This window comes from Pelobates fuscus, chromosome 5 (assembly GCF_036172605.1).
Source record: "Pelobates fuscus isolate aPelFus1 chromosome 5, aPelFus1.pri, whole genome shotgun sequence".
In the NCBI taxonomy this organism is placed as follows: domain Eukaryota; kingdom Metazoa; phylum Chordata; class Amphibia; order Anura; family Pelobatidae; genus Pelobates; species Pelobates fuscus.
In genome coordinates this window covers 293608486-293635234 of record NC_086321.1, presented here as the reverse complement: position 1 = coordinate 293635234, position 26749 = coordinate 293608486, and the positions used below count along the sequence as shown (strand labels likewise).

Here is a 26749-nt window from a genome sequence, read left to right as displayed (position 1 = left end):
TACATCGAATACCTCTGACAATCCTACAGAGACACAAATTCCGCCTCAGTATCTAGATTTAAAGGCAGTATTTGACAAAAAGAAAGCCGATACCTTACCCCCACACAGGTCCTTTGATTGCAAAATTAACCTACTCCCTGGTACCATGCCTCCCAGAGGTCATGTATACCCATTATCTATAAAGGAGAACTCAGTCCTAGAGGAATATATTCACGAGAATTTAGACAAGGGATTCATCAGGAGGTCCTCCTCCCCTGCCGGGGCTGGATTTTTTTTTGTTAAAAAGAAAGATGGTTCTTTGAGACCTTGTATTGATTATCGAGGCCTGAATAAGATAACCATTAAAAATGCCTACCCGATTCCCTTGATCACCGAACTCTTCGATCGTTTGAAGGGCTCTACAATTTTCACCAAGTTAGACCTCAGAGGGGCATATAACTTGGTGAGAATCCAGCAGGGACATGAGTGGATGACGGCATTCAATACTCGATATGGCCACTATGAATATACCGTCATGCCTTTTGGGTTATGCAATGCACCAGCAGTATTCCAAGATCTGATTAATGAGGTTCTTAGGGAATTTCAGCAAGAGTGCGTCATTGTATACCTAGATGATATACTCATTCATTCTAGTGACATTGAGATTCATCACAAACAAGTCAGGAGGGTTTTGCACAAGCTTCTCCAGCATGGCTTGTACTGCAAGTTGGAGAAATGTAGCTTTGATCAAACCCAGGTAACCTTTCTCGGCTATGTGATCTCTGGGGAGGGATTTAAGATGGATCCGGATAAGCTCCAATCCATTCTAGAGTGGCCTTTACCCACAGGTCTTAAAGCCATACAGAGATTTATTGGTTTTTCCAATTATTATAGGCGCTTTATTAAGGGCTATTCTTCCATTATTGCACCTATCACTAACATGACCAAACAGGGGGCTGACACTAAGAATTGGACTACTGAAGCTCTCCTTGCGTTCAAGACTCTCAAGGAGCTTTTCGCTTCCGCTCCAATTTTAGTTCACCCTGACACTTCTCTGCCATTTTTGCTCGAGGTAGACGCATCAGAGACTGGTTTAGGTGCTGTTCTATCCCAAAGGTTGGGTGTTGATAAACCATTACATCCATGTGGATTTTTCTCTAAAAAATTGACCGGTACTGAAAGCAGGTATGACATTGGTGACAGAGAATTACTAGCGGTTATCAAGGCTTTGAAAGAATGGAGACATTTATTGGAAGGTACATTACATCCTGTTACCATCCTGACAGACCACAAAAACTTGTCTTATATCGGAGAGGCCAAGCGTCTGTCCTCCAGGCAGGCTCGTTGGTCGTTGTTTCTTACCCATTTCAATTACGTTCTGACTTACAGACCTGGGTCGAAGAATTCTAAAGCCGATGCGCTATCTCGCCAATATGAACCCTCTGCTTCAGTTGAACCACTTTTGTCTTCCATTGTACCCAAATGCAATATTATTGCTAATACCAGTCTCAAAATTCATTCCCCGCTACTTGACCAGATCTTGAAGTCACAACATCTAGCTCCCGGAAACACTCCTGAGGGAAGAAACTTTGTTCCTCCTGAACTTCAACTGGAGCTCTTACAATGTTTTCATGAAAGTAAAATAGCTGGTCATCCTGGTATTCGCAAGACATACTCTCTGATATCCAAGGATTTCTGGTGGCCTTCACTTCGTAAGGATATTGAGGAGTTCGTCGCAGCTTGTGAGACTTGTGCCAAGACTAAACTATCTCATGCATCCCCATGTGGCCTGTTACACCCCTTGGACATTCCTGAGAAACCTTGGTCCTGTTTGTCCATTGACTTTATCGTTGATTTGCCTGCTTCCAAAAGACAGACTGTTATTCTCACGGTGGTGGATAGATTTACCAAGATGGCTCATTTCGTGCCATTACCTAAACTTCCGACTTCCCCTGAATTGGCGGAGATTTTTGCGAGAGAAGTTTTTCGCCTACATGGGATCCCTTCAGAGATTGTTTCTGATAGAGGTTCTCAATTTGTCTCACGTTTCTGGAGATCCTTTTGTTCTCAAATGGGCATCAAATTGAACTTCTCCTCTGCCTATCACCCTCAGTCTAACGGAGCTGCTGAACGTACTAATCAAAAGATCGAACAGTATCTGCGTTGCTTTGTTTCCGAACACCAGGACGATTGGGTCGGTCTGATTCCTTGGGCGGAGTTCGCACACAATAACCTTGTTTGCGATTCAACTCGCTCTAGCCCTTTCTTCATGAACTATGGCTTTCATCCTTCGATTTTTCCTTCGGTTTCCTCTTCTCAGGGGATACCGTCGGTTGATGATCATGTCGCCAACCTGAAGAAATTATGGGATCAAACTCGACAAATTCTATTACATAGTTCCTCACTGTTCAAGAAACACGCGGACAAACATAGAAGAGCGGCTCCTGTTTTTGTTCCTGGGGATAGGGTATGGTTGAGTACTAAGAATATCCGCCTAAAAGTTCCGTCCATGAAATTTGCTCCTCGTTACATAGGTCCTTACAGGGTTCTCACTCGTATCAATCCGGTTGCGTATCGCCTTGCTCTGCCACCTGCCTTACGCATTCCTAACTCTTTTCATGTCTCCTTGTTGAAACCCCTCATTTGCAACAAATTCTCCTCTAAGGTCTCCTCACCTCGTCCTGTTCAGGTGGAGGGTCGGGAGGAGTACGAGGTCAGCTCCATCATTGACTCCAGAATTTCAAGGGGAAAATTGCAATATCTGGTCAACTGGAGGGGATATGGTCCTGAGGAGAGGAGTTGGGTACCTCAGGAGGACGTCCATGCTTCTCGCCTTCGCAGAGCATTTCACCTTCGCTTCCCATCTCGCCCCGGTTCATTCCGCCCGGTGGGCGTATCTGAGAGGGGGGGTACTGTCAGGGTACCTGAGGCCTCTACCTCTAAGGGAGGTAGAGACTTGGTGGTGTATCCGTCCAGGCGAGCTGTCCTCTCCGTTCCTCGCGGTTCATCCAGTCACTTAAACACCGGCCGCGAGGAATCCACGTCCTTTTCTAGCAGGACGCTCAATACGTGACGTCATGACGCTAGCACGAGCTATCTGTCACTCAAGTGTCCGATATCCAATCGGTACTTTTCAGAGGCGTGATTTCCATCCAGAACCAGGGTATTTAAGCTTACTCCTTACTTCAGCTCATTGCCCTGTCGTGGTTCTAGCTTGTCTAGTCACTCAGTGCTCTGGTATTCTAGTTTGCTCTTTTGGTTTTGACTCGGCTCGTTGTACTACCCTGTTTCTCTGTTATCCCTTGACCCGGCTTGTCTCTCGCTTATCTGTCTTCTCGTTCCCTCGACCTCGGCTTGTCTCTGACTATTCTTTACTCTCGGTACGTTAGTCCGGCCATTCTAAGGCCCGGTATACGTACCTTTCCACTCTTTGTACTCTGCGTGTTGGATCCCTGTCCCGATCCTGACAGTGAGGCATTATAATATGCGCCAATTGTTATTTCATAACAGTATTACACTATATTATTTTTGTACATTCCATCTAGATACCAGACGTTTCCCTCTTTGTGTGTGTAAATATATTTCTGTGGATGGCAGATTGCCAGCTGGGAGCGATCTGAGGGAGGCTGTAACCATTACTACTGATAAGTATCCAAAACATACTATTTGTATCTGTATAGGGTGCAAGTGTTTTTTTATGAAACAGCATATGCCTTTATAGTCACACATATCATGACTGCAGGAGGCAGTGGAGAAGACAGCAAAAAGTAAGGATCCACATGTGCCAATTTTATTTCCCAGTCTGGTCCTGGGTAATACCTGGATACAGTCCATGCAGGTGTATGTAATCAATACAATCTGGTCAATTTACTAGTGGCCAGAAAATAATGGTGCATCTGAAAAGTCAGTAAAAAGAGCCTTGATACCACAGTTCACAAACTAACATAAGAACAAAATCAGTGGACTGATTTTTGTAGTTCCTGTATAAAAAGATGTAAATATATTAGGCAGTGGCAGAACTAATATAAACAGGGCCATAGTGCAAGAATTATTTTTAGACCCTTCTATAGCGCAGTGGTTGCTAAAAGGTAGATCCCCATCTGTCATAAAACTCCCATGATGCTATCCCAGCTGACAATCTACCATTTGCCTTGCAGGCTTATATTTGTGAGTAGTATCTGTGCATTTGAATGTAAGCATGTTTTTGTATGAAGTGTGTGTATGTGTATGTAGTAGTGTATTTGTATGTACTGTTGGCATTGAAATTCAGTTGTGTACTTGTGTATTTTGTTTGCTTTTGAATGCCGGTGTGTGTTTGAATGTAGTTTGGCTTTTAAATACAAGTGTACTTTTGTGCGTAGTGTTGGTGTTTGAATGAAGGGGTGTTTGTATAGAATTTGGGGTTTGACTGCAGGGATGTGTTGGCATGTAATGTTTGCATTTGATTGCAGGGGTGTGTGTGCATGTCATATTGGCATTTGACTGCTGGGATGTATGCACATATACACATACACTGCAGCATACATACTTACACAGTTACATATACACATTGACACACACATAGAGATACATACGTATACACATACTGACACATACACACACTGAGATACACAGTGACACACACACACTCAGATATACACATATATATACACACACACATTTTTACATACAGTGACACATGCATAAACACATAATACATTCTGTCATTGTAATAGTTTTAGCCGCTCTACTGTTAACATACCTTTTGTGGATGAATGTGGCTTCCCTAATTTATTGCTGTTGGCTTAGGATAGGAGAATGAGCCTGGTGCAGGCTCTCTCATCCGCCCCGTCCCCTTCCCTCCACTCCAACTCCTTGCTCAGACTCTCTATGTAGCTGGAATGAAAGGATCTGCACTCTCTGTAGCTGGGAGTAATTGACCTGCACTCACTTTCTCCCAGCACTGCCAATTTGATGGGGTCAAATTGTTCAGAAATGCCCAATGGGTGGCCCTATGTGTATGAGCCAATCGATGATCTGACAGCGTGCGGACCCCGGTGCAGTCATTGGTAGTAGTCTCTATCTGCTGAAATAAGGTTCCATGTCAGCAGGGAAGAATCTCCCCTGTTCCTCCACCCTTTATGCGGGTTAATAGAGACTAATAAGTATGGGACTAGTGGCATCCAGTCCAATAGTCCTCTACGTGTGTGTCAATGTGTATGTGTAAGTGTATAAGTATGTATATCGCAGTGTATATGTGCATATACCCCAGCAATCAAATGCCAACAGATAGCACCCACCTATCTAGAATACCTAAAGCCTGTAGCCACCACCATATATATCTAAGATATACTTTTCCTCCTTCTATTAAATAGCATAGAAGGTTAGAAAGTATATCCTCATGAAAATAATGAAAAATAAATATTTCACACTTACCAGTTGAGATAATTTAGGGCTTTTTAAGTCTACTGTAAAATATAATATATTATTATATATGAACATAATGCCACTAAATTTATCAGGCTTTTGTGGTACTTTGAGCACCAGAGTGTAGTTTTAACATTAAAAAATATGTTCTTAAAATCTGTGGCACATTGTATGTAGTTTTGCTATTTATTAGACAAGGCTTTTCTGACAGATAATATTATTCATATTGTCTTTATTTTGATGACCCATTCTTACAAAAATCTTCAACATTAATATATAACAAATATATAGTGTATATCCACTTTAGTTGACTCTTTTTTTATATCAAAGGGTTTTCCAGTGCACAGAGGAAGGCAGTAATCAATTTACTAAAATATATGTATCTCTTCCAACAATTGAGGACAGCCTGCAATACCATGGCATCTAAATTTTGAGTCCTATTTAAAAGTCCTAATAATGTCTTCCAGTGGGTCCCAATTGTTGGAAACATGGTAATTTAGTTATCTCTTCAACAAAATCATGTTCAAACATTCCCAGGTCTCTGGTGTCTCCAGGAAGAATCAATAACTAATAATAATAATTTTTTTATATTTTTATACAGCTTTGACCCAGACCCACGTCGGCGCTACACTTTTTGGACTTTTGTTTTCGGCAGTACATTCCTCTGGCTGTCCATGTACGGAGTCAACCAGGCCCAGGTTCAACGATACGTAGCATGCAAATCTGAACACGAGGCAAAGCTGTGAGTCATTCTTATATTAATGAAAGATTGCATTTGCAACATGGCACTTGTTGCTTGTCTATTCAATTGTTTTTAGTCTGGTTTGTTACGGAGAGTGTTTTTTGAAACTGGTATATTGCTAATGGTAGGGCTCAAAAGGTCATATGCTACTAGACAGGCCTAAAAATTACTGCAAGCCTAGAGAATCCATAGAACACTCACTGTTGGAATTTCACCTGCCAATGGATCTTAAAAGCATTTATCCAGAAGCCCAATTACATAATGAAGGCATGTCAATTGCCAACTATTAAAATAAAGCAAGAGTATGTAATAGCAGCATAAGTGTCTGCATTCGTGACTCAAAAAACACTTTTTATAAGAACCAATTAAACAACACAATTACCTATATAAACACACATCTTAGAAGGTATTGCTCAGTTCAGAAGTACAAATCAATCTATATATACCTACATATGGATTTTATACACATTGTTTTGGGCAGCAGCTATTTGGTCAGTGCTATTGTTTCTGATGTTTTTCTCATACAACTGAATTATATAGAAACATGCAAGTCATGACCTAAGTGATAAAGAAACTACTTTATCTTTGTTTGCCATTGGTCTGATATTTGTTTTCTTTCTTAAGAAAATTAAAGGACCACTATAGTGCCTGGAAAACATACTCGTTTCCCTGGCACTATAGTGCCCTGAGAGTGCCCCCACCCTCAGGGTCCCCCTCCCGCCGGGCTCTGGTGTGAGGAAGGGGTTAAACTTACCTCTTTCTCCAGCGCCACTAGAGGATTTGGAGGCTGGATTAACCCATTTATAATCATAGCAGTTTCTCTGAAACTGCTATGTTTATAATAAAAAGGGTTAATCCTAGAGGGACCTGGCACCCAGACCACTTCATTAAGCTGAAGTGGTCTGGGTGCCTAGAGTGGTCCTTTAAGTTAATGGATACAGGATAATGGTAGATTTGTACTTTGTAAGGTGGTGCTCTATTAATGAGAGGACAGTAGTAGAGATCCGCAACAACACTGCCATTTTGTTAAAGGTTTACTCCAAACATAATGACCACTTCAGAGATTTGAGAAACAGAGAAACACTGTATAAACAGAATTAAAGAGCTTTGATGTTGGAGGTGTAGTTCCACCACAGGTAGGGTCATTAGTGAACCCAAAACGAAAGTTCTGGACTGGCTGATGTTAATTCTGTGCACAAAAGGCGTTTGTTGTCATGCATTATAATTCTGTTCATAAAAGGCATTTGTCATCAAAGCATGCTGATGACCAATGGTGGCACTCCTTTCCCTTCCATGCCACCCAAGTCCTCCTTCAGCCTGGCCTTTTTGGGCAGGGCACTCTTAACAGCATTATAGACCCCTGGGCAGAGCAGTGCACTGGGGCCCTGCCTACACAACCACTCACAGGAATAAAAATGTAAATTATCAATAAAATGAATTGTATATTTATTGGTACCGCCAACAAAATCAGTGTTTAACGTTAAAAAAACATGCTGTACAGCAAAGATTAATCCTCACAATCGTTTGAAAGTTTGGCGCTTTGAAGCTGAAAACAAGAAATTCAACATTAAAATGGTACTCAGTTGGTAAATCATTCAGACAGAGATAGCACAGAACAAAATTAACCCAAAAAGTTGGTGCACAAAACAAACATATACAAACTTGATCATACTTATAAAAAACGCTCTTTTAGAGTTTCTTGTGTGTACCTTTAAGACTAAAATATAGGAACACAATTTATGCAAGGATAAACCAATACCAATATTCAGGGCGCCACAATCACTTGTGTGTACCAGTTGGTCTCCAATGGACTTATTAGTGTGAGACAATTATAGCTAGAAGACAATATCTGTATGATGAAAAAAAATAAAAATTTATTCAGATAGCATAAAACACATGTATCATAAAATACAACTACCATACAATAAAACAGCCTACATAGGCTCCTTCTGGTTAGCAGTTGAAAACAATATAAAGTGCACTATGCATACGACATATAAGTAAAGGGAAGTGCTGAGAAATGACTGCTTACAGCCATTAACATTGACCATCCCTTCACAATGGGAGTAGTAGAAAAAGCGACAATCGCTAAGTGACAATAAAGGTCACTAATTGGTAACCCTCCCAATGGTCAGAATAAAGTGTAAATATTAAAGTGCATACAAGCAAAATCAAACTGCTGATACCAAACTTCAGGGTCGAATACAGCTGGGCCCTACGCGTTTCGTGGGTCGTAAGACTTCCTCAGGAGCTTCAGTCTTCTGTCACCGACTTCTTGCTTTTAAATCCGCCGGTCTTCGTGTTAAAATTAATGATCGCGCATGCGATTTATTGTATGGTACTTGTATTTTATGATACGTGTGTTTTATGCCATCTGAATTAATTGTTAATTTTTTCATCATACAGATATTGTCTTTTAGCTATAATTGTCTCGCACTAATAAGTCCATTGGAGACAAGTTGGTACACACAAGTGATTGTGGCGCCCTGAATATCGGTATTGGTTTATCCTTACCTAAACTGTGTTTTTTAGTAATTTGAAGTCGGGAGTGACTTTGGAACAGAGGCCTGCCTGCACATTGTTTTCACCCCTTCCCCTATCCACTTGGCTCTTATTGTTTTTTTAAAATATAGGAACATCTAGTGCAGAGTATTTACACACTAAAATCATGAGTTTGGTGGATCCACGAACCATAAACTGGACCGCAGACAGAGACTGTTGGTATTCGTGATGCCTTTATTATTTCTCAAGTAGAGTTAAAAACATTTAAACCAAATTCAATATTAAAATCCTTTGAAGGTTTTCTGTATCTCTTTAGTCACTTAGTGTTTCTTCCCCTCTCACAATCTTGTCTCACCTTACATGCATAACGCGTTTCTCTCCACCCTGGAGCTTTTCCAAATGCATCAGCGTTTTAATCCACTTGAGAAATATAAAGGCTTCACGAAAACCAACAGTCTCTATCTGCGGTCCGGTTTATGCCAGGTGGATCCACAGAACTCAAGGAGCTTGATCCCAGCAGGGCTTTTAAAGTGGCACACAATCCACTTATATCCAGTGAGTTTAAAAACATATAATCAGATAAAATTGTATGGTATCAAAGTGTGTAGATGCACTGCACTAGATGTTCTTATATTTTTGTCTTACAGGTTCAACACATGCAACTATAAACACACTCTTTATATAAGTGAATAGCTGTGTGAATAGCTGTGTGTGAGGTGTGGTGGGGAGTGTGTAATTTGTAGTAGGCAGTGTGTGGATAGACTTTGTCTGTTGTGTACTCCTCACACCTTCTCATAATTTTACAATATCAATTAATGATAAAATGTATATATATGCTTACCTTTAGGCATGGGTCAATAATCCTGATAGGATTGTGGTTCAGGGCTGTAAATTGTAACCATTGTTGTACTCCATTGTGGACCAGTGGGAGTTTGTGTCCTGTCCCTAGTTTTTTTGTTTAGATTTTGGTCCCGCTACCTAGTGGTACTGGTGGGATCTATGCCCAGCTTCCTGGTGGTACAGCGGGAGCATCTTGTGGTCTGCACTTTCAGCAAGTGCAGATGATTGTAAACACTCCTTCCAGTCTGGGATCTCAAAGGGACATTTAAAGTGATCTACATCAACTTGAGATTTTTACAACATTGGAACATATTTAACTGCTGAATGCAGCTGTGTGCATTGTTAGATAACATTTTCCATATTATCTATAATGCAACATATCAAGAATCACGATTGCTAATAAGACTAGATGACATTGATTTAATAGCTAATGTATATATTTATTATTATATTTATATATTATATTTATATTGTGATATTACATTTTTTTTTCTCACCCATCCTGGGTGTTATGTTTATTCCTCATTCTCTGGTCCTCTATCAGAGGCCTGGGAGTTTGAGGGTTCTGCGCAGTATCTTAGCTGTTCCTAGAACTTCACTCTTCTGGACAGCGATCTCAGATGTCCCACCTGAAATCTGTTGAAGCCACTCCCCCAACTTGGGAGTCACAGCCCCGAGTGCTCCTATCACAACTGGGACTACTACTGCCTTCACTTTCCACATCCTTTCTAGTTCTTCTTTCAGAAGAAGGAACATGAGAAGGTGAACAAATACCAAGGACTGAAAGAATATAATATAATATAATATATATATATATATATATATATATATATATATATATATATATATATATATATATATATATATATATATAGTGCAGCAAAATCAATCACAATTGCTAATCTTACTCTGTGACTTCATTAGGATTTAGAATAAAGAGAGAAAATATGTCTTGTCTGTCACTGAGTGACTGGTAGTGATAATAAATAGGATGTATCACCACTCGAGATAAAGGGCTTTTGGCCTTAGATAAATGTAAATAGATAAAGGATAGTGGTGAAACATGATTTATAGTAGTGGCACTAATAATGATAATATTTACATAGAAAGTAAAATATACAAGTTGGTTAATCCTAAAGTGGATACTGTTTGAAGTTTTGAAGGAGTGCTGTTTAGGTCTATGTTAATAGCTTGCTAGATCCTGCAAGAGCCTCCGGTATGTGATTAAAGTTCAAGTTACAGAGCAAGAGATAAAATTAAGGTAAATTACATCTGATTGAAAGTGAAACCAGTTTTTTTTCTCATGCAGGCTGTGTCAATTATAGCCAGGGGAGGTGTGGCAAGGGCTGCATAAACAGAAACAAAGTGATTTAACTCCTAAATGGCAGTGAATTGAGCAGTGAAACCTGAGAGGCATGATCTATACACTAAAACTGCTTCATTAAGCTAAAGTTGTTTAGGTGACTATAGTGTTCCTTCAATTATTTAGTGATATCTAGTGGCTTATGAAATACATTGTTATTCACATATTGCTAACAAGTTACTTTTGGGAGAACCTGTGTTTCTCTATGATTTTTTTTCAAAATATCCACTTTAGGAGTAACCAACTTCTTTTATATTTTACTTTCTATGTAAATATTTTCATTATTAGTGGCGCTACTATTTTTGTATTGTGAATACGTATTTAAATGATAAGGATTATTTTTAATTTTAGAAATAAAAGTAATTTTTTTTTATCTATTTAATTTGGATTTAGATTTCAGTGAATGTAATACCATTATCAGACATTCTGTTAGTAGTGCATCACCCTCCCCCTTCCCCATCAGTAATTTAGTGGTTTTAGTTGAATGAATTTTGAGTATGTCTCTGCTCTTAGGGCAATTCTAGTGAATCAAGTGGCTCTCTACATCATCGTGTCAAGTGCGGTCATCTGTGGCATTCTAATGTTCACATATTTTCTGAACTGTGACCCTCTTCTGGCTGGATATGTTTCTGCGCCTGATCAGGTATTATTACTACTATCTATAAAGTGCCAAAATGTGGCACGAAATTAGCATACATATATTAACTATTAGCTATTATGCAAACAATTAAAATAGTTATATTTAAGCAAATAAAATGTGAACAGTGATTCCATACAAATGCTAGTTAATATATATATAAAAACGTTATGCATGCAGAGAAAAAAAAAGACTTAAAGTGCTTTTAATGAATATATATATATATACACACACACACATATACAAGTTAGCTGCATTTTTGTATTGTGTTGTCACTCGAGAAATCTATGCAATACAATGGGATATAGCTGTTTTAAAGGGACTCTCCAGGCAGTCTTTTACTCACCTGGTTCCAGCGCCGGGAGCCTCGTGAAGCCGCACCCCCTATTTCGTCAAAATGACGAAATAGGCGGGCGTGAGCAGGGAGCAATCAGACGCTTCCATTTGGAAGCGTCATTGCTCCCTTGTGCGCATGCGCGGCTTCGCTGCACATGCGCACATACTTCAGAGGGCGGCATTCATGCCGCCCTCTGAAGTCCTGAGCGCACTACTGCGCATGCGCGCGGTGTGCGCGGCCGCGAGCTGAGCTGACTGACAGCTCAGCTCGCGGTCTTTGCCCGCCCCCCTCCTCCGCTGACAGGCTGAAGAGAGAAGGCGCGCACACAGTGCCTTCTCTCTCCTGCACACGTATACTGACGTATACAGGGCCTTTTTAGGGCCCTCCATGATAGGAAGTCCCTCTGGTGGCCGTCTGAGTGACGGCCACTGGAGGTATTCCTATCAATCAATGTAAACACTGTATTTTCTCTGAAAATACAGTGTTTACATTAGATTGCCTGCAGGGAGCTATAGATCATACCTGAACAACTACATTAAGCTGTAGTTGTTCAGGTGACTATAGTGTCCCTTTAAATAACAAACAACAACAAAATTAAATCAAATAAAAACAATATTTTGCCCAGAAAAGTCACAAGAAAAGATTTGTGCCTTCCTTTTTATGATCCTAAAACATGTAATACTAAATATATCTAATACTTATTATTTCATTATTACGTGTCTGGCCAGACCTATTCGTTTGATGGTATGATATCAGTTCTCTATTTAGACATATTAACCTAGCCTGTGTCTGCTTGTTCATGTTATACGAACAATGCAAAAAAAACAAAAACCGACTGAACTACTATGCAATTTTTGTACATTGTGTTTTGTCAATCTTCATTCATGTAATGTCTCTATCCACACCTCAATAAAACCAAGATAGAAAAAAGAAAATATGCCTAATTATAATGGAGCTATATTATTTCAAAATCAATGCTAAATTAAAAAAAAATAAAAAATATTTTTTTCAGAAATGTTCTTGTTGAGGACTGATTTAGAAACCACTGCCTTAAACCAGTAATTTCAATGTGAGCATCGAGGTAGAGCTGGCCAATCACAGTGCCTTTTACATGCAACACACACAAGGGAATCTGCCCTTGTGTGTGTTACATGTAAAATCAATGGAATCTGCCAAGAGTTGTAGTGAGCCATAGCAGACAGCTTAAATGGCAGTGGTGAGACTGAATAAGAAACAATTTTTCTGCAGCATTATTTCTCATAAACGTAACTTTGAATTACTTACAGTATATGCCATATATGGTGCTGGAAATTTTTGATCATTATCCAGGGCTTCCAGGTCTCTTCCTTGCCTGTGCATACAGTGGAACATTAAGGTGAGAGTTTGCATCATTAAAATACCAAAAACAAAATACGCTTTTGTATTTATAAAGTTGGTTTAATTTTACAACACGTTTTAAAAAATTGTTTGTTTATTATTCTAGCACAGCATCTACAAGTATCAATGCAATGGCAGCAGTAACAGTTGAGGATCTAATTAAGCCAAGGTTCCCACAAATGTCAATGAAAAAGCTGACCTTCATTTCAAAGGGACTTTGTAAGTGTTCTCTGCTCAAACAGACAAAGGGGCACGCCATACAGCTACTCTTCTGTGGGATGGGTTGGATTTAGTTGGATTTATTATGGGCCAGGACAAATATTTTTGTTTTGTTTGCGTGCAGCCATTTTATGTTTGCTGATGAGATCACAAACTTTGTGGGTGATTGATTGCCAGCAAACCTTTTTTTTTTTTGTTCTATGTTTACTTTTATTTTTCAAAAGTATATTTTCTAATACGTTACTTTCATTAGACATCAAAAATGTGATTCCTCTCAAGCCTTGAGGGGTCCTTCAAATGACATCTCTACTTGTGCCCGTTTTGTTGTACCCATTCACAAGAAAAGTAGTAGGGAGGAGTCGGGCAACTATAGATTTACTTCAGTAGTGGAGAAAGTGATGGACACCATGTTAAAGGGCAGGATTGTTGATCATCTAAAATCACTTCAAGATCAGAGACAACATGGGTTTACGTCAGGGAGATCATACCAAACTAATCTTATTGATTTTTTTGATTGGGTAACTAAAATAATAGACCAGGGTGGTGCAGTAGACATTGCTTACCTAGATTTCAATAAGGCTTTTGACACTGTTGCACATAGAACGCTTATCAATAAACTGCAATCTTTAAGTTTGGATTCCAATATTGTTGAATGGGTAATGCAGTGGCGGAGTGACAGGCAACAGAGGGTTGTAGTCAGTGGAGTGTATTCGAGGCAAGGTGTAGTTACCAGTGGGGTACCTCAGGGATCTCTACTTGGACCCGTTCTCTTTTTTATTAGTAATATTGCAGAAGGTCTTGATAGTAAGGTATGTCTTTTTGCTGATGATACAAAAGTTTGCAACCAGGTTGATGTTCCAGGAGGGATAAACCAAATGGCAAATTATTTAGGTAAATTAGAAAAATGGTCAGAGCTGTAGCAACTGACATTTAATGTGGATAAGTGCAAGATAATGATCCAAGGGCAGAGTATAGAATATTGTATACCCTACTAACCTCAACATCTAAGGAAAGGGATTTAGGAGTAATTATTTCAGATGACTTAAAGGTAGGCAGACAATGTAATAGAGCAGCAGGAAATGCTAGCGGAATGCTTGGTTGTATAGGGAGAGGTATTAGCAGTAGAGAAACAAAAGTGCTCATGCCATTGTACAGAACACTGGTGAGACCTCACTTATTATTGTACACAGTACTGGAGACCGGATCTTCAGAAGGATATTGATACTTTGGAAAGAGTTCAGAGATGGACTACTAAATTGGTTCATGGATTGCAGGGTAAAACTTACCAGGAAAAGTTAAAGGATCTTAACATGTATAGCTTGGAGGAAAGACACGACAGGGGGATATGATAGAAACATTTAAATACAAAAAGGGAATCAACACAGTAAAGCAGGAGACTATATTTCAGGAAGTATTATTTTACAGAGAGGGTAGTGGAAGCATGTAATAGCCTTCCAGCTGAAGTAGTAGAGGTTAACACAGTGAGGGAGTTTAAGCATGCATCTGATAGGCATAAGGCTACCCTAGACTTACGATAAGGCCAGGGACTAATTAAAGTATTTCTAAAATTGGGCAGACTAGATGGGCTGAATGGTTCTTATCTGCCGTCACATTCTATGTTTCTATTTTCGCAGGAAAACATTATATCTCTGCCTCTTTTAATCTGTTCTATCTGATTTCCATCATAGCTTTGTTAATTGCACTATTAAAATGAATGCAAATTATGACAGTACATGTATATTAATTAGGGATCTACCTTTTGGCAACTCCTGCCACATTCCATCTCCAACCATATCACTTCGAATCTCCCTGGATTTCATCTCTAACATTTAATCTTTCATTTTCTGTGCACCCCACACTATAACGATTCCACAACCTCATGTCATCATCAGAATTGTCTTTCTCTTATCTCCGGTTCCAAATATGAAAATGAAGAATTTTTTTTCAGTCATTCTCCATAATGTAAATTAAAGGGAATTCTAAGAGATTTTAATGTTATAGTCCAAAATAGCCAAATGGGAATTTGTGAAAATGGAATTAAATATTATTAATGTCCTCATGTAATTGTTACGTGACACAGTGCAGACATTGGACACCCTTGGGTATGCAAGCAGCTTTCCCAATACCGGAATTTACCAAGCCATTTTATGTGAAGCCTAAACCTGTTGCAGCTTGGCAACATAACTATTAGTAGTTCCTTCTTTAGGAAAGCATATTAATTAAACTGTTAATAGCTTTCCCTCCCTGCACCTTGTTAACCCTCCTTGTTTCCTGTCATGCAACTGTTATCGAACACACTAACCATTTACTGTAAACTATTCCAGTGACCTACATTCACGTACATGAAATACATCCCACCCTAAGCTCTTGTGCCACTTCAGCCAACCCTCTCCAGAATGTAAACTCGTTTGAGCAGTGCCCTCAACCCCTCAGAGCTGGATTAACATAGGGGCTGATAGAGCTGCAGGGCCCCGGTGCAAAAATTGCCCTGCCCCCCATATGTCTACCCCTCACCTCATATGTCCCCGCCCCCCCATACATGCAGACAAACAGATACACATACATGTAGACACAAACATACATAGGGACATAGGGACACACAAACTCACACATACAAACACACACACATACATAAAGTGACCCATACATACAGATGGTTTGTTTGACAGGCAACTTGTCATTCATTTACACCAGGCTGACCACCCTTTTCCCTCGCCCACCGACATTCTGCTTCACTGGACCTGCTTACTTGAAAGATGAAAGCGAGAAATTAGCATAGGGTCATTTTCTGATAGCTATGTAATTAGGCCCATCATAATTGTAAGCACCAGGCCCAATTGTCTCTTAATCTTGCAAGCCCTCTGTTCCTGTGCTTCCAGCTCATATTTTTGCAATTACATGTTTGTTAGTCCACCTATTGTATAGCACTACGGAATTTGGGGGTGCTTTATAAATAATAATAATAGATATATGGCATATGCAATCTTTTCTAGTGGTCTCATTGGCAGAAGGCATTTAGCCTGCATGTTCCTCTAGCAGGCAGATTAAAAATGGAATAATTACTTACACTGATACATTAGTTTTTACATTGGTTCTTTTTATTATTTTCTTTTGTTAATCTTTGATTCTTTTTTTTTTTCTTACTCATTTCTGTCTATAACGTGTAAAAGTTAATGTAATTTTGTATGTTTTCTCTCTCCCTCTTAGCTTTGCTTTACGGATGTTCTTGTATTATTGTAGCCGCACTATCTTCTCTTCTTGGGGGTGGAGTGCTTCAGGTAATGATAACCTTGAAATAGTCATTTTTTTCATTGCAAAGTATATTTATGAAATTAAAGTAGTATATCAACAAGAATTCGCTATATATAAATTCCCAACTAACTTAAAATTAATGAATTGTAAAACAAAATGTAAAGGACCAACATATGTGGCATGCAATTATTGTTAGTATAAAAAGTATTTAAATGTCCCAGCGTGCAAAATAAAAAATAAATTTAAAAAATGTATTTCAATTAATTGAAATGTAAATATAAAATGTGAACCATATGGCCCCTCTCCTCAGAAATCAGCTATTTCAAAATCAATACATGTTACCTTCTCCAAATACTTTTATCAGCATGACAGCATTTTCTCAAAAGGTCCTAATCACTCATTAAAGTCACAGGGACCTCAGTGTCAATTAAAAAGACCACTGTTGTTCTAGCAGTCACGTTACAATACAAAGTATATATTTTTTTATACATAAATAATTACTAACACCTCAATGGATCCAATTTTTTTTTTTTTATATATACATGACATTTTCTGTATATGCTTTTTTTTTTTACTGGAAAATCCACCCAGTACCTAAACACTGAAGAGTGACAATGTAAATGAATTAACTTTCTGTAAAACAAGTAGGTGGACTGTGTCTGCAGACAGACAGATACATAGATAAATAGAATCTTCCTGTTCCCATTGGCATGTTTTTATGCCACGTGGGCAGATATGTAGGTTAAACATATTTGAGAATGACAGCCTTTTTAATTGATGTATTGGCATCACCCAGCATGTCCTACTTAAATTAAAAAAGAAAACCCCAGAGAAAGTAGGTGTAGTTTCACAATATATTTTACAACTTTTCATCTACAGAAACTTGCCTGACAATGTCAAAATAACTTTTTGGAGGTAGTTCTACTTGAGACTAAGAGGAGAACGTTCTGTCCTGTAAAGTATATCTTTTTGTTTACAGCATGTAGTGAGAAAAAACAGTTAAAATAACCTTTATTAGAATGGGAACCCCATTCTAATAAAGGTTATTTTAACTGTTTTTTCTCACTACATGCTGTAAACAAAAAGATATACTTTACAGGACAGAACGTTCTCCTCTTAGTCTCTTATTCTCCACTAGGGTTACCCCCTGCTCTGTCCTCTGTTATCAGGTTGGCCACCCCTATTTTTCTCCATAGTTCTACTTGAGAATTCATTTTAGCTACACTTCTAAGCACCCCCCATATATTGTTAAAGACCAAGGGGAAATAAAAAAAAATGTTTTAGTGTATGTGTTTTATCATTTAAGCAGACTTTTCTACTTTCAACTCAATGAGTTTCAAATGAAAGTTTTTTCATATTAATTTTTTATTACTTTTCTACAAACTGAATTTTTATTTGTCTTCAATCTTTTAAACAGCCACTGTTTAAACAGTGAACTAATTGACAATGTGATAGCTTTAATATGTATAGTAGGTAAAGGTTCAATTAGTAGATAAGCCCCAGTATACACTGGTGAGTAACTACCACAGTTAAATGCTGAGACCTAGTATGGATACCTTAACCACTGTGTCACTGCAAAAAATAGCCGCCACCTGCGGTTAAAAGAATAAACGTTAAATGCCTATTGAATAAACAACAGTAAATGCAGGACTCTGTGGAAAGGTATTTGGTACTTGAATATATTATACAGAGTAGCAATATTCTGAAGGAAATGTATCAGCTAATTGTATCCTTTCTTACCATGTAGTGGTATGAAAAATATAGAGTAGCTGAATAAATGATCTAGTAGAGGTATTATTAAATCAATAAACCAATACAATAAAAATGTAGTAGGTAGAAATAGCAAAGTATCTCACTGTGGTAAAAGTTAAAAGTGCTGCATTAATCATATCATGTGACCGACAGGTTGCTTTAAAATATAGAAGATTTTATTCGCATTAATACACTGTCTAAACACATTAAAATAAATTCAAATAAAAAATAATTAGAATTCCCAATTCTGAAGAGCAGTGGCTAACAGGTTTAACAGCCTGAGTGTCCCAAAGATGCAAGTAACTCTCTCACCGGCCGGATGAAAATCGAGTATAGGACCTCCTCGTGCTGTGTAAAAGCTTGCTGCCAGCCGCGTGCGTTCCACTGCGGCTCTGGATGCGTTCCAAGCCTGCTCTCCTGGAAATCAATAAACACTGCCGCCTTACGCGTTTCGTGATCATAGGATCACTTCATCAGAGGATGGCAGTCTCGGTTCTCCATGTGTATCGATTTCCATGAGAGAAGGCTTGGAACGCATCCAGAGCCGCAGTGGAACGCACGCGGCTGGCAGCAAGCTTTTACACTGCACGAGGAGGTCCTATACTCGATTTTCATCCGGCCGGTGAGAGAGTTACTTGCATCTTTGGGACACTCAGGCTGTTAAACCTGTTAGCCACTGCTCTTCAGAATTGGGAATTCTAATTATTTTTTATTTGAATTTATTTGAATGTGTTTAGATAGTGTATTAATGCGAATAAAATCTTCTATATTTTAAAGCAACCTGTCGGTCACATGATATGATTAATGCAGCACTTTTAACTTTTACCACAGTGAGATACTTTGCTATTTCTACCTACTACATTTTTCTTGTATTGGTTTATTGATTTAATAATACCTCTACTAGATCATTTATTCAGCTACTCTATATTTTTCATACCACTACATGGTAAGAAAGGATAGAATTAGCTGATACATTTCCTTCAGAATATTGCTACTCTGTATAATATATTCAAGTACCAAATACCTTTCCACAGAGTCCTGCATTTACTGTTGTTTATTCAATAGGCATTTAACGTTAATATGTATAGTATCTATATCTAAATATGTAACTTTTTTTTTTAATGAAAAATGCTAGTAAAAGGAACACTCCAATAGCCAATACACTTCTTTAGTGGTTATGATGCCAGGAGTGACCAGACACCATAAACACTGTAATCTGTCAAAACATTTAAGCATGACACGGACACCTGAACCCGGCCAGGAATTGGCACGGCATCTGGTCTTCTCAAGTTCTAGAAGCTGAATGTCAATTTTGCTCAAGAAACAAACACTTTAATTGCTGAGAGAACTTAGCTGATACTCTTTGCAAATGCACGAACACCCACATCAGCATTTAGCTTCTCTTGATTTTATTTTTTCCACCATCTGATGGTCAGCCATGGAAGACTCCGTTTACCAAATAGATCTTAACCAACCAAATACATGTAAGCAGAGCGAACCCTCATTGATAAATCCCAAATTGCCATGCTCTTACTATAGATGAATTGGAGATTTTGCTCTCTATCAGCTATTTTACCTAAAATCCACAATTTGGATATGAATTCTCTACAATTCAGTGTTTAGTGAAGAAACACTTATTGTATTAAGGTACACTAAAATGTTTACTTGTAACATGGTAACTTAAAGGACCACTATAGGCACCCAGACCACTTCAGCGTAATGAAGTGGTCTGGGTGCCTGGTCCAGCTAGGTTTAACCCTTTTTTCAATAAACATAGCAGTTTCAGAGAAACTGCTATGTTTATATTAGGGTTAATCCAGCCTCTAGTGGCTGTCTCGTTGACAGCCGCTAGAGGCGCTTGCATGCTTCTCACTGTGAAAATCACAGTGAGAAGACGCCAGTGTCCATAGGAAACATTGTGAATGCTTTCCTATGAGACTGGCTGAATGCGCGCGCGGCTCTTGCCGCGCATGCGCATTCAGCCGAGGAGGCGGAGAGTCCCCCGCCCGGTGCTGGAGAAAGAGGTAAGTTTAATCCCTTTCACCCCCTAGAGCCCGGCGGGAGGGGGACCCTGAGGGTGGGGGGACCCTCAGGGCACTATAGTGCCAGGAAAACGAGTATATTTTCCTGGCACTATAGTGGTCCTTTAAGTTGAAAAAACTTTTCTACATTCCTGTTTGTGCCGTAAGTAAAAAAAACAGAAAGCAAAATCCTTATTGAAGTACATTCCAGTATAGCTATAATAACTGCATGTGATATCATTTGGCACTTTGCATCTTTAGCCTCATTTTTTTCCTTGGCTGTAGCGTTGAAAAAATAAATAAATAAATAAAACAATTCATATTCTCATTTGCTTCTCTTTTATAGGGTTCCTTCACAGTAATGGGTGTAATCAGCGGACCGTTACTTGGAGCATTTATGCTTGGAATGTTTACTGTCTCCTGCAATACAGCAGTAAGTTATATATTAATAGTTACAATATATCTTATCTGATTTGTAGTGGGATTCAAAAACAGGTTGTTGTTTTTTTAACTGAAAGTGTTACTCCATCCATCATAGCCACTACAGCCTGATGTAATGGTTATGATGGTAGGAGTACCCTGGAGCTGTTCCTCAGTTTTACAATGGTTTGTGCTCTTATCTTGGCTCCTGTCAAGTGCTTATCATCCTGTTCCATAGAATTACAACATCTAGCTCCTGCAGAGCTATAGAAGAGGACAGATGCTAATCCTACTGCTCATTTATTGGCTTAGAGCATCATCTGAGCACTCTGAGACAATGAATGAGTGTCTGTGCACAGAGTTGACATTATCCAATGATGCTGCCCGAGGTGGAGTGGAGTTACACCTCTGGCAGCAAAGGGTAAAACTCAGTATGTGCAGCATTTCACAATGAAAAGTAGCACATACAGACTCCAGGCACCATGACCACTTCAAATCACTAAAGTGGTCATGGTGCCTGGAGTAACCCTTTAAAAGTTAAGATGGGCTATTAAATGAGACCTAAGGGAATAATATTAGGCTACATTATACTAGGCTACATATAGGCTTTCCCCAAGCTATGCTATATGATAGGTAAGTCGACCAATCATCGCTCTTCGACTGGGCATACACATCTTGGGAAAACCCTTATATGGGGTTTTCTTGTCTTGCAAGCTTATTCTGAGCCAAGTTCCCACGGGGCTCACATGGATTATTATATTGTGTTTTTTTTTAATTATTTTTCTGCAATCCATTTTTTCCCTTGAAGTTGCACTGTAACAATATGGATTTTTAGTTGGCCTTTTTTGTGGCTGAAGAAAAGAAGATGAAAGAGGAAAGAATACAACTAATGGTAACTATGATTTTCTTTTTACAGGTATTGGTTTTGTCCTCCCCCACTATTTTTAGTGGCCTTTGGACAATGTTATATATCAATTTAAAGCTGCTACCGACTGCCAATCCAATCAAAACAGCATTGGCCATTTTGGTTGCTTTGGGATTAGGACATGTGGAGGCTCGGATTTCAGCTTTTCGGTACCATGATCACAAAACACAAATTAAGCTGAATAGTGATTCTGCCAAAACTGATTCTCCAAGTTTTCCAATGTTTAATTGAAAAAAAAAAAACAACAACAGCTTTCTACATCCTCAATTCAACAAATGCAATTTAAAAGTACCCAATTGTGAGCATAGGTGGGTCTGTCAAGAACAGATTGTGCATGTAAACCTTTCTGCAATGTACTAAAGCACTGTGTTTTTGACAAGGAACCCAGTAGAAATTGGGTTAATTGATTTCTATCTAATTTATGTAGACAATGTCTGAATAAATGAACACAATATATGTATCAATTGCATGCTACAGGTGTTCTCATTTTTATTTATTCATGTATTGTTTCTGTCAGGGAGTGTTTTCAGGCCTTCTGGTTGGACTCGCCTTGAGCCTCTGGGTGGCAGTAGGAGGTACTCTTTATCCACCCACAGCAGAAATGATGGGAGAACTACCTATGTATGCAGAAAAATGTCCCTTATACAACTCTAGTCACGGAATCATCTATGGCCCAGCCCCACCTCAAAACATCTCAACTCCACTAGACCGGTAAATAGTGTAATATGTCTACATGTTTTGGGTAAAAATTTATGTAAAATACTTACCATTGGAGACTGAAGGGAAAATGTGATGGGAAAAGTGGTTAGTAGAGTGGGAGTAGATGTTAGCAGGTTGTAGATTATTGGTAATTTACAACATAGTATCTCAAAGTCTCTGCTTGGTCAAAATGAGCCAGTATTCAGAAGATTATTAAAAAGGAAAAATATATAAAAACACTAGAGTGGAAGCTGTAAGACCAGAATTTAAGGTAGTGTGTACAGACTGTTAGTTTATGGAGATAGTTGAAGCATTCCTACTATAATTCTTCCTATATTTTAAATTTTTTATTGATTATGAGACTATAATTCACTTTTAGTGATGACTAGTAGACTAACTGGTAACCTACAAAGCCGATCAAAGTCTAGCTCCATCCTCTTAAACAGGACATGGAATCCGTCCATTTACCAGAAATCCCAAATAGAAAGTAATGGTCAAGCACACCACTTTAAAATTGGAGTGATTTTCACCATTACTTCTTGTTTTGGATTGCTGCTATATACTTGATGACAGAACTGGGGTTACATTGCTTTCACTATCTGTGAGTATCATTACTTAGGTATGGGCTGGCAACTTTTTCACATTGACTAGTCACCAGAAAGACAAAAGCTCTGGAGTAAATGGGTTTGTTTTAGCCTGTAGTTTTGCATAAATGTACCTTTTTCTTTGGAAGTTGCTGAATTTGTTCCTTTCTGCACAGATCAGCCATCACTGAAGAATTCTACTCTCTGTCCTATCTGTATTATGGCGCCCTGGGAACACTAAGTACAATCTTAATTGGTGTTCTGATTAGCTATCTGACAGGTGACACATTTAACATGTTACATTTATTATGTAGTATGGGTATGTTTTATATTAAAGTTCAATTTAAAATTATACATTTGCTATCTCTACATTTCTGGTGTAGGTCCTACCAAGAGGGAGGATATAGCCCCCGGTCTGTTGTGGTGGGATCTTACCAAGCTTCCCTGTGGCTCATCAGAGGATAAAAAGAAAGCTTTGAAGATAAGTGATGAGGTGAGCACTTTACCGCTGAGAAAATTGGAAAATTATTAGAATATGAGGAACTGAAAAGAAAACTACCTCTGAGAATATGGGGAAATAAATGGTGATGTAAATGGCAGAATTAGACAAGCTGCAAGGGATATTAACCAACAATTAATATAGATGTTTTTTCAGTTGCAGTTTAGCAGCAATGATAACACAGTGGTTGGGGGATAGTGGTGTGAATGTGTGGCCTGAGGGTTTTGGTGGGATATAACAAGAACAAATGATGATTGGAGGAGTATGATAAGAAGTACAGGAAAGAATGATAACTATTAGGTAGGAAAAAGGTGGTAACACACTCAGATAAATAACAGGACTGGAAAAGGTATTAGAACTAATATACCTCAAGACTGAAAGAAGGTCAAGTACAGTGTGCTTCAGTAAAAATATAAACAAGGCACCATTTGTGGTTTCTAGAGGAACTGCTGGGAAACTAGAGTTAGGAATGAAAGTGGAATGACTAATTAACTAAATCTCATATTCTTTAGGTCTCTCTCTCAATGAAAGACAGCTCTCTTCCATACTCTCCAAAAATACAAAATTCACTATTGAACTCTGAGACTAAAAGTTTCCTGCTGACTCAAAAATACGCTCAACCATTGGAAAATGAACCTTGTCATCTAGAAAAGTCTACCTCCTTCTCCTCAACCATCCATCATTTGGACAAAGATTCGTGCATATAAGACTGAGCAATACTTTCTGCTCCTTTGAGACTAGACAGAAGATATTAAAAGACTGGATCCTGCTTAGTATGAATAAGCATTCAAGGAGGTTAATTGTCCTAATCTGAGAATTTTGTTTGTCAGGTCCATTGATTTTCATGTAGCAATTTTTAGCTATTTTATTGCACTTTTCACAAAAAGAGACTGTTTTATGTTATGTTACAGATTAAGACTATTAAAGGGCATTGTCCTAGTGGAAAACTGTATGTGTTATGCCACTCTTGGGACTTTTTCTATCCTTCACCTTTACTATTAACATCTCTTAAAGCAATTTAATATATCAAATAAAACATAGTTACAGTAATTTATCAATAGAAAGTAGTTACCTCCACTGTAGCCATGCAGTCTTAGCCATTTGATTGGGTTCATGGGTATTCCACTAATGTAACACCAACTCCTGGCTCCCATGTAAATATCATTGGTCACCTGTCTTCTGCTATAGCTGTTGTCACTCAACCCTCACAATAGACAATACTAATAATTCAATGACAGGTGACGGGAGGGACAGTATCTTTTTTCTTTCATTTAAATAAGCTAAAATAATGTATAAATTAATATATGCTCTCTGTCTAGATTTACTGCTCAGGAAATCCACCATAAATTAGCTAGTCAGACACTCTGAATGATGTAGATCAAGGCTAGGTACACACGGCTATGTGTTCTTCTAAATGTATGAACAGGGATTTCAATGTCCTAACATAATGTCATAATTTTATTAAAGACACAGAGGCGAGTATTAATATGCTATCTCTTTCTTTACTGTCCATATAAAGTCAATAACAATGAACAAAAAAAAAAACCCAGATAAAATTACTTAAATCAGAACTTTGAACTATGAATAGCATGAGTAACAAATAAAATATTTTTTTCTTTACGAATGTCATGATAATACCACCCCTACATGCAGAACTTAGTTTAGAGCATAGGAAGATAGCTTAGCGCGTATTACCAGACCTTAGAGTGGGCAGACAAAGTAAAGATACAAGCAAAAGTAAAATGGCAAAAGTCAAAATGAAAAATATAAACATGCTGTTTGGCAACCAAGAGGAAACCATGACAGGGTAAATCGTATGGCTGAAAGTTTATTTAAATGCCTATGTGTGCTCTGGTACTCATCACTCCAGAGAGGTCAGATATGAAAGAAATCAACAACAGTAATTCAACAGGTGGGAAAAAGATTAATGGTCTAATAATTGCCTGTGTGTCTTTAATAAAGTTACGATTTTATATCATGAAATAGTAAAATGTGTGAATTATATTATAAAAGAATGAGGCTCCTATTATGCAGATCAAAGCTTTGTTAGGTAAATGTTGGATTGGTTGAAAATTGAAAACTGCTTTACCGGTGGTATCTTTCCATGGATAAGCTCCATAGAATCTATAAAACAATGTCCAACTTGTGCAGGAGATGCAAGGCTCAAATAAAAGATATGTTCCATATATGGTGGCACTGCCCAGGGATTCACTTGGTTTGGTAATTTGTCTCCCACATGTTAATTCACTTTACTATCCAGATAGCCAGCACTCCAGCTGCATATTTATGGCTAGACTGCCCCCAAAGTATTGTATCATAAACAAGCTTTAGCTTCTCATTTATTATCAGCTAAATCTCTCATAGCTATCAATTTGAAAAGTAATGTATGCCCTACAGAGACACAGCTAATAGACACATCACATACCAATTAAATGCATAAGGTGGCTATGGACCTTACTTCAGCACAGAAAAAGGCAATAATCCTTATTTGGGAACCTGTTTTTGCTGTTGATCCAAAAGAAGACAAAAAAATAAAACTCCTTCTCGACCCTGGAATGGCAGTCAGATCTCACCTTGTATTGGAATGGCAGTCAGATCTCACCTTGTATCAAGAAGATATTATCCCACATATTAAAAATTATATCCCTGAATATTATGATTTTGCAAGTATTCATCCAGTTGCTGTTTAAACAGACTCTTCACGTGGTGAATTCAACACCCTAATTGTTCTTACAGTAAAAAAAAAAAACAAAAAAAAAACTTTTATTTGCCTTAGACTCCTTTTTTCCGGTCTAAACGTGTGACCTATGTATGTTTAGGAATAGATTTCCAGACAATCATTTGAACTGGCCTTGAATATATTTGTATAATGCCATCATGTCCTCTCGTGCTCGTTTTCTAAACCAAACAGATTAAAATTTGTCTCTGCACTTTTTCTAGTGCCATAATATCTTTCTTTAGAACAGGATGCCAAAAATGCACAGCATATTCAAGCTGTGGTCTTACCATTGAATTATAAGAGGCAAAATTATATTTTCATCCCAAGAATGAATGCCTCTTTCTATGCATGGCAATACCTTAACCTTAGCAATTGCTGACTGACATTACACATGGTTGCCTAGTTTATTGTCTATAACAATTCCCAAATCTTTCTCGTCTTGTTATTCCTAGTTCACTACCATTTAAGGTATACAT

At 38.3% G+C, this 26749-nt stretch overlaps 1 protein-coding gene across 1 annotated transcript in view; it reads left to right on the top strand.

Annotated features, from left to right (window-relative positions):
- SLC5A5 (solute carrier family 5 member 5) overlaps positions 1–26297 on the top strand; it is a 37852-nt gene extending 11555 nt beyond the window's left edge. Inside the window, exons 7-16 of the mRNA XM_063455457.1 lie at positions 5987–6127; positions 11346–11475; positions 13093–13181; positions 13290–13402; positions 16610–16680; positions 20774–20860; positions 22290–22483; positions 23232–23335; positions 23439–23548; positions 24067–26297. Coding sequence (XP_063311527.1) covers positions 5987–6127; positions 11346–11475; positions 13093–13181; positions 13290–13402; positions 16610–16680; positions 20774–20860; positions 22290–22483; positions 23232–23335; positions 23439–23548; positions 24067–24261 — 1234 coding nt within the window. The 3' untranslated portion in view covers positions 24262–26297. The remainder of the gene's footprint in view (positions 1–5986; positions 6128–11345; positions 11476–13092; positions 13182–13289; positions 13403–16609; positions 16681–20773; positions 20861–22289; positions 22484–23231; positions 23336–23438; positions 23549–24066) is intronic.
- The last annotated feature ends 452 nt before the right edge of the window (positions 26298–26749 follow it).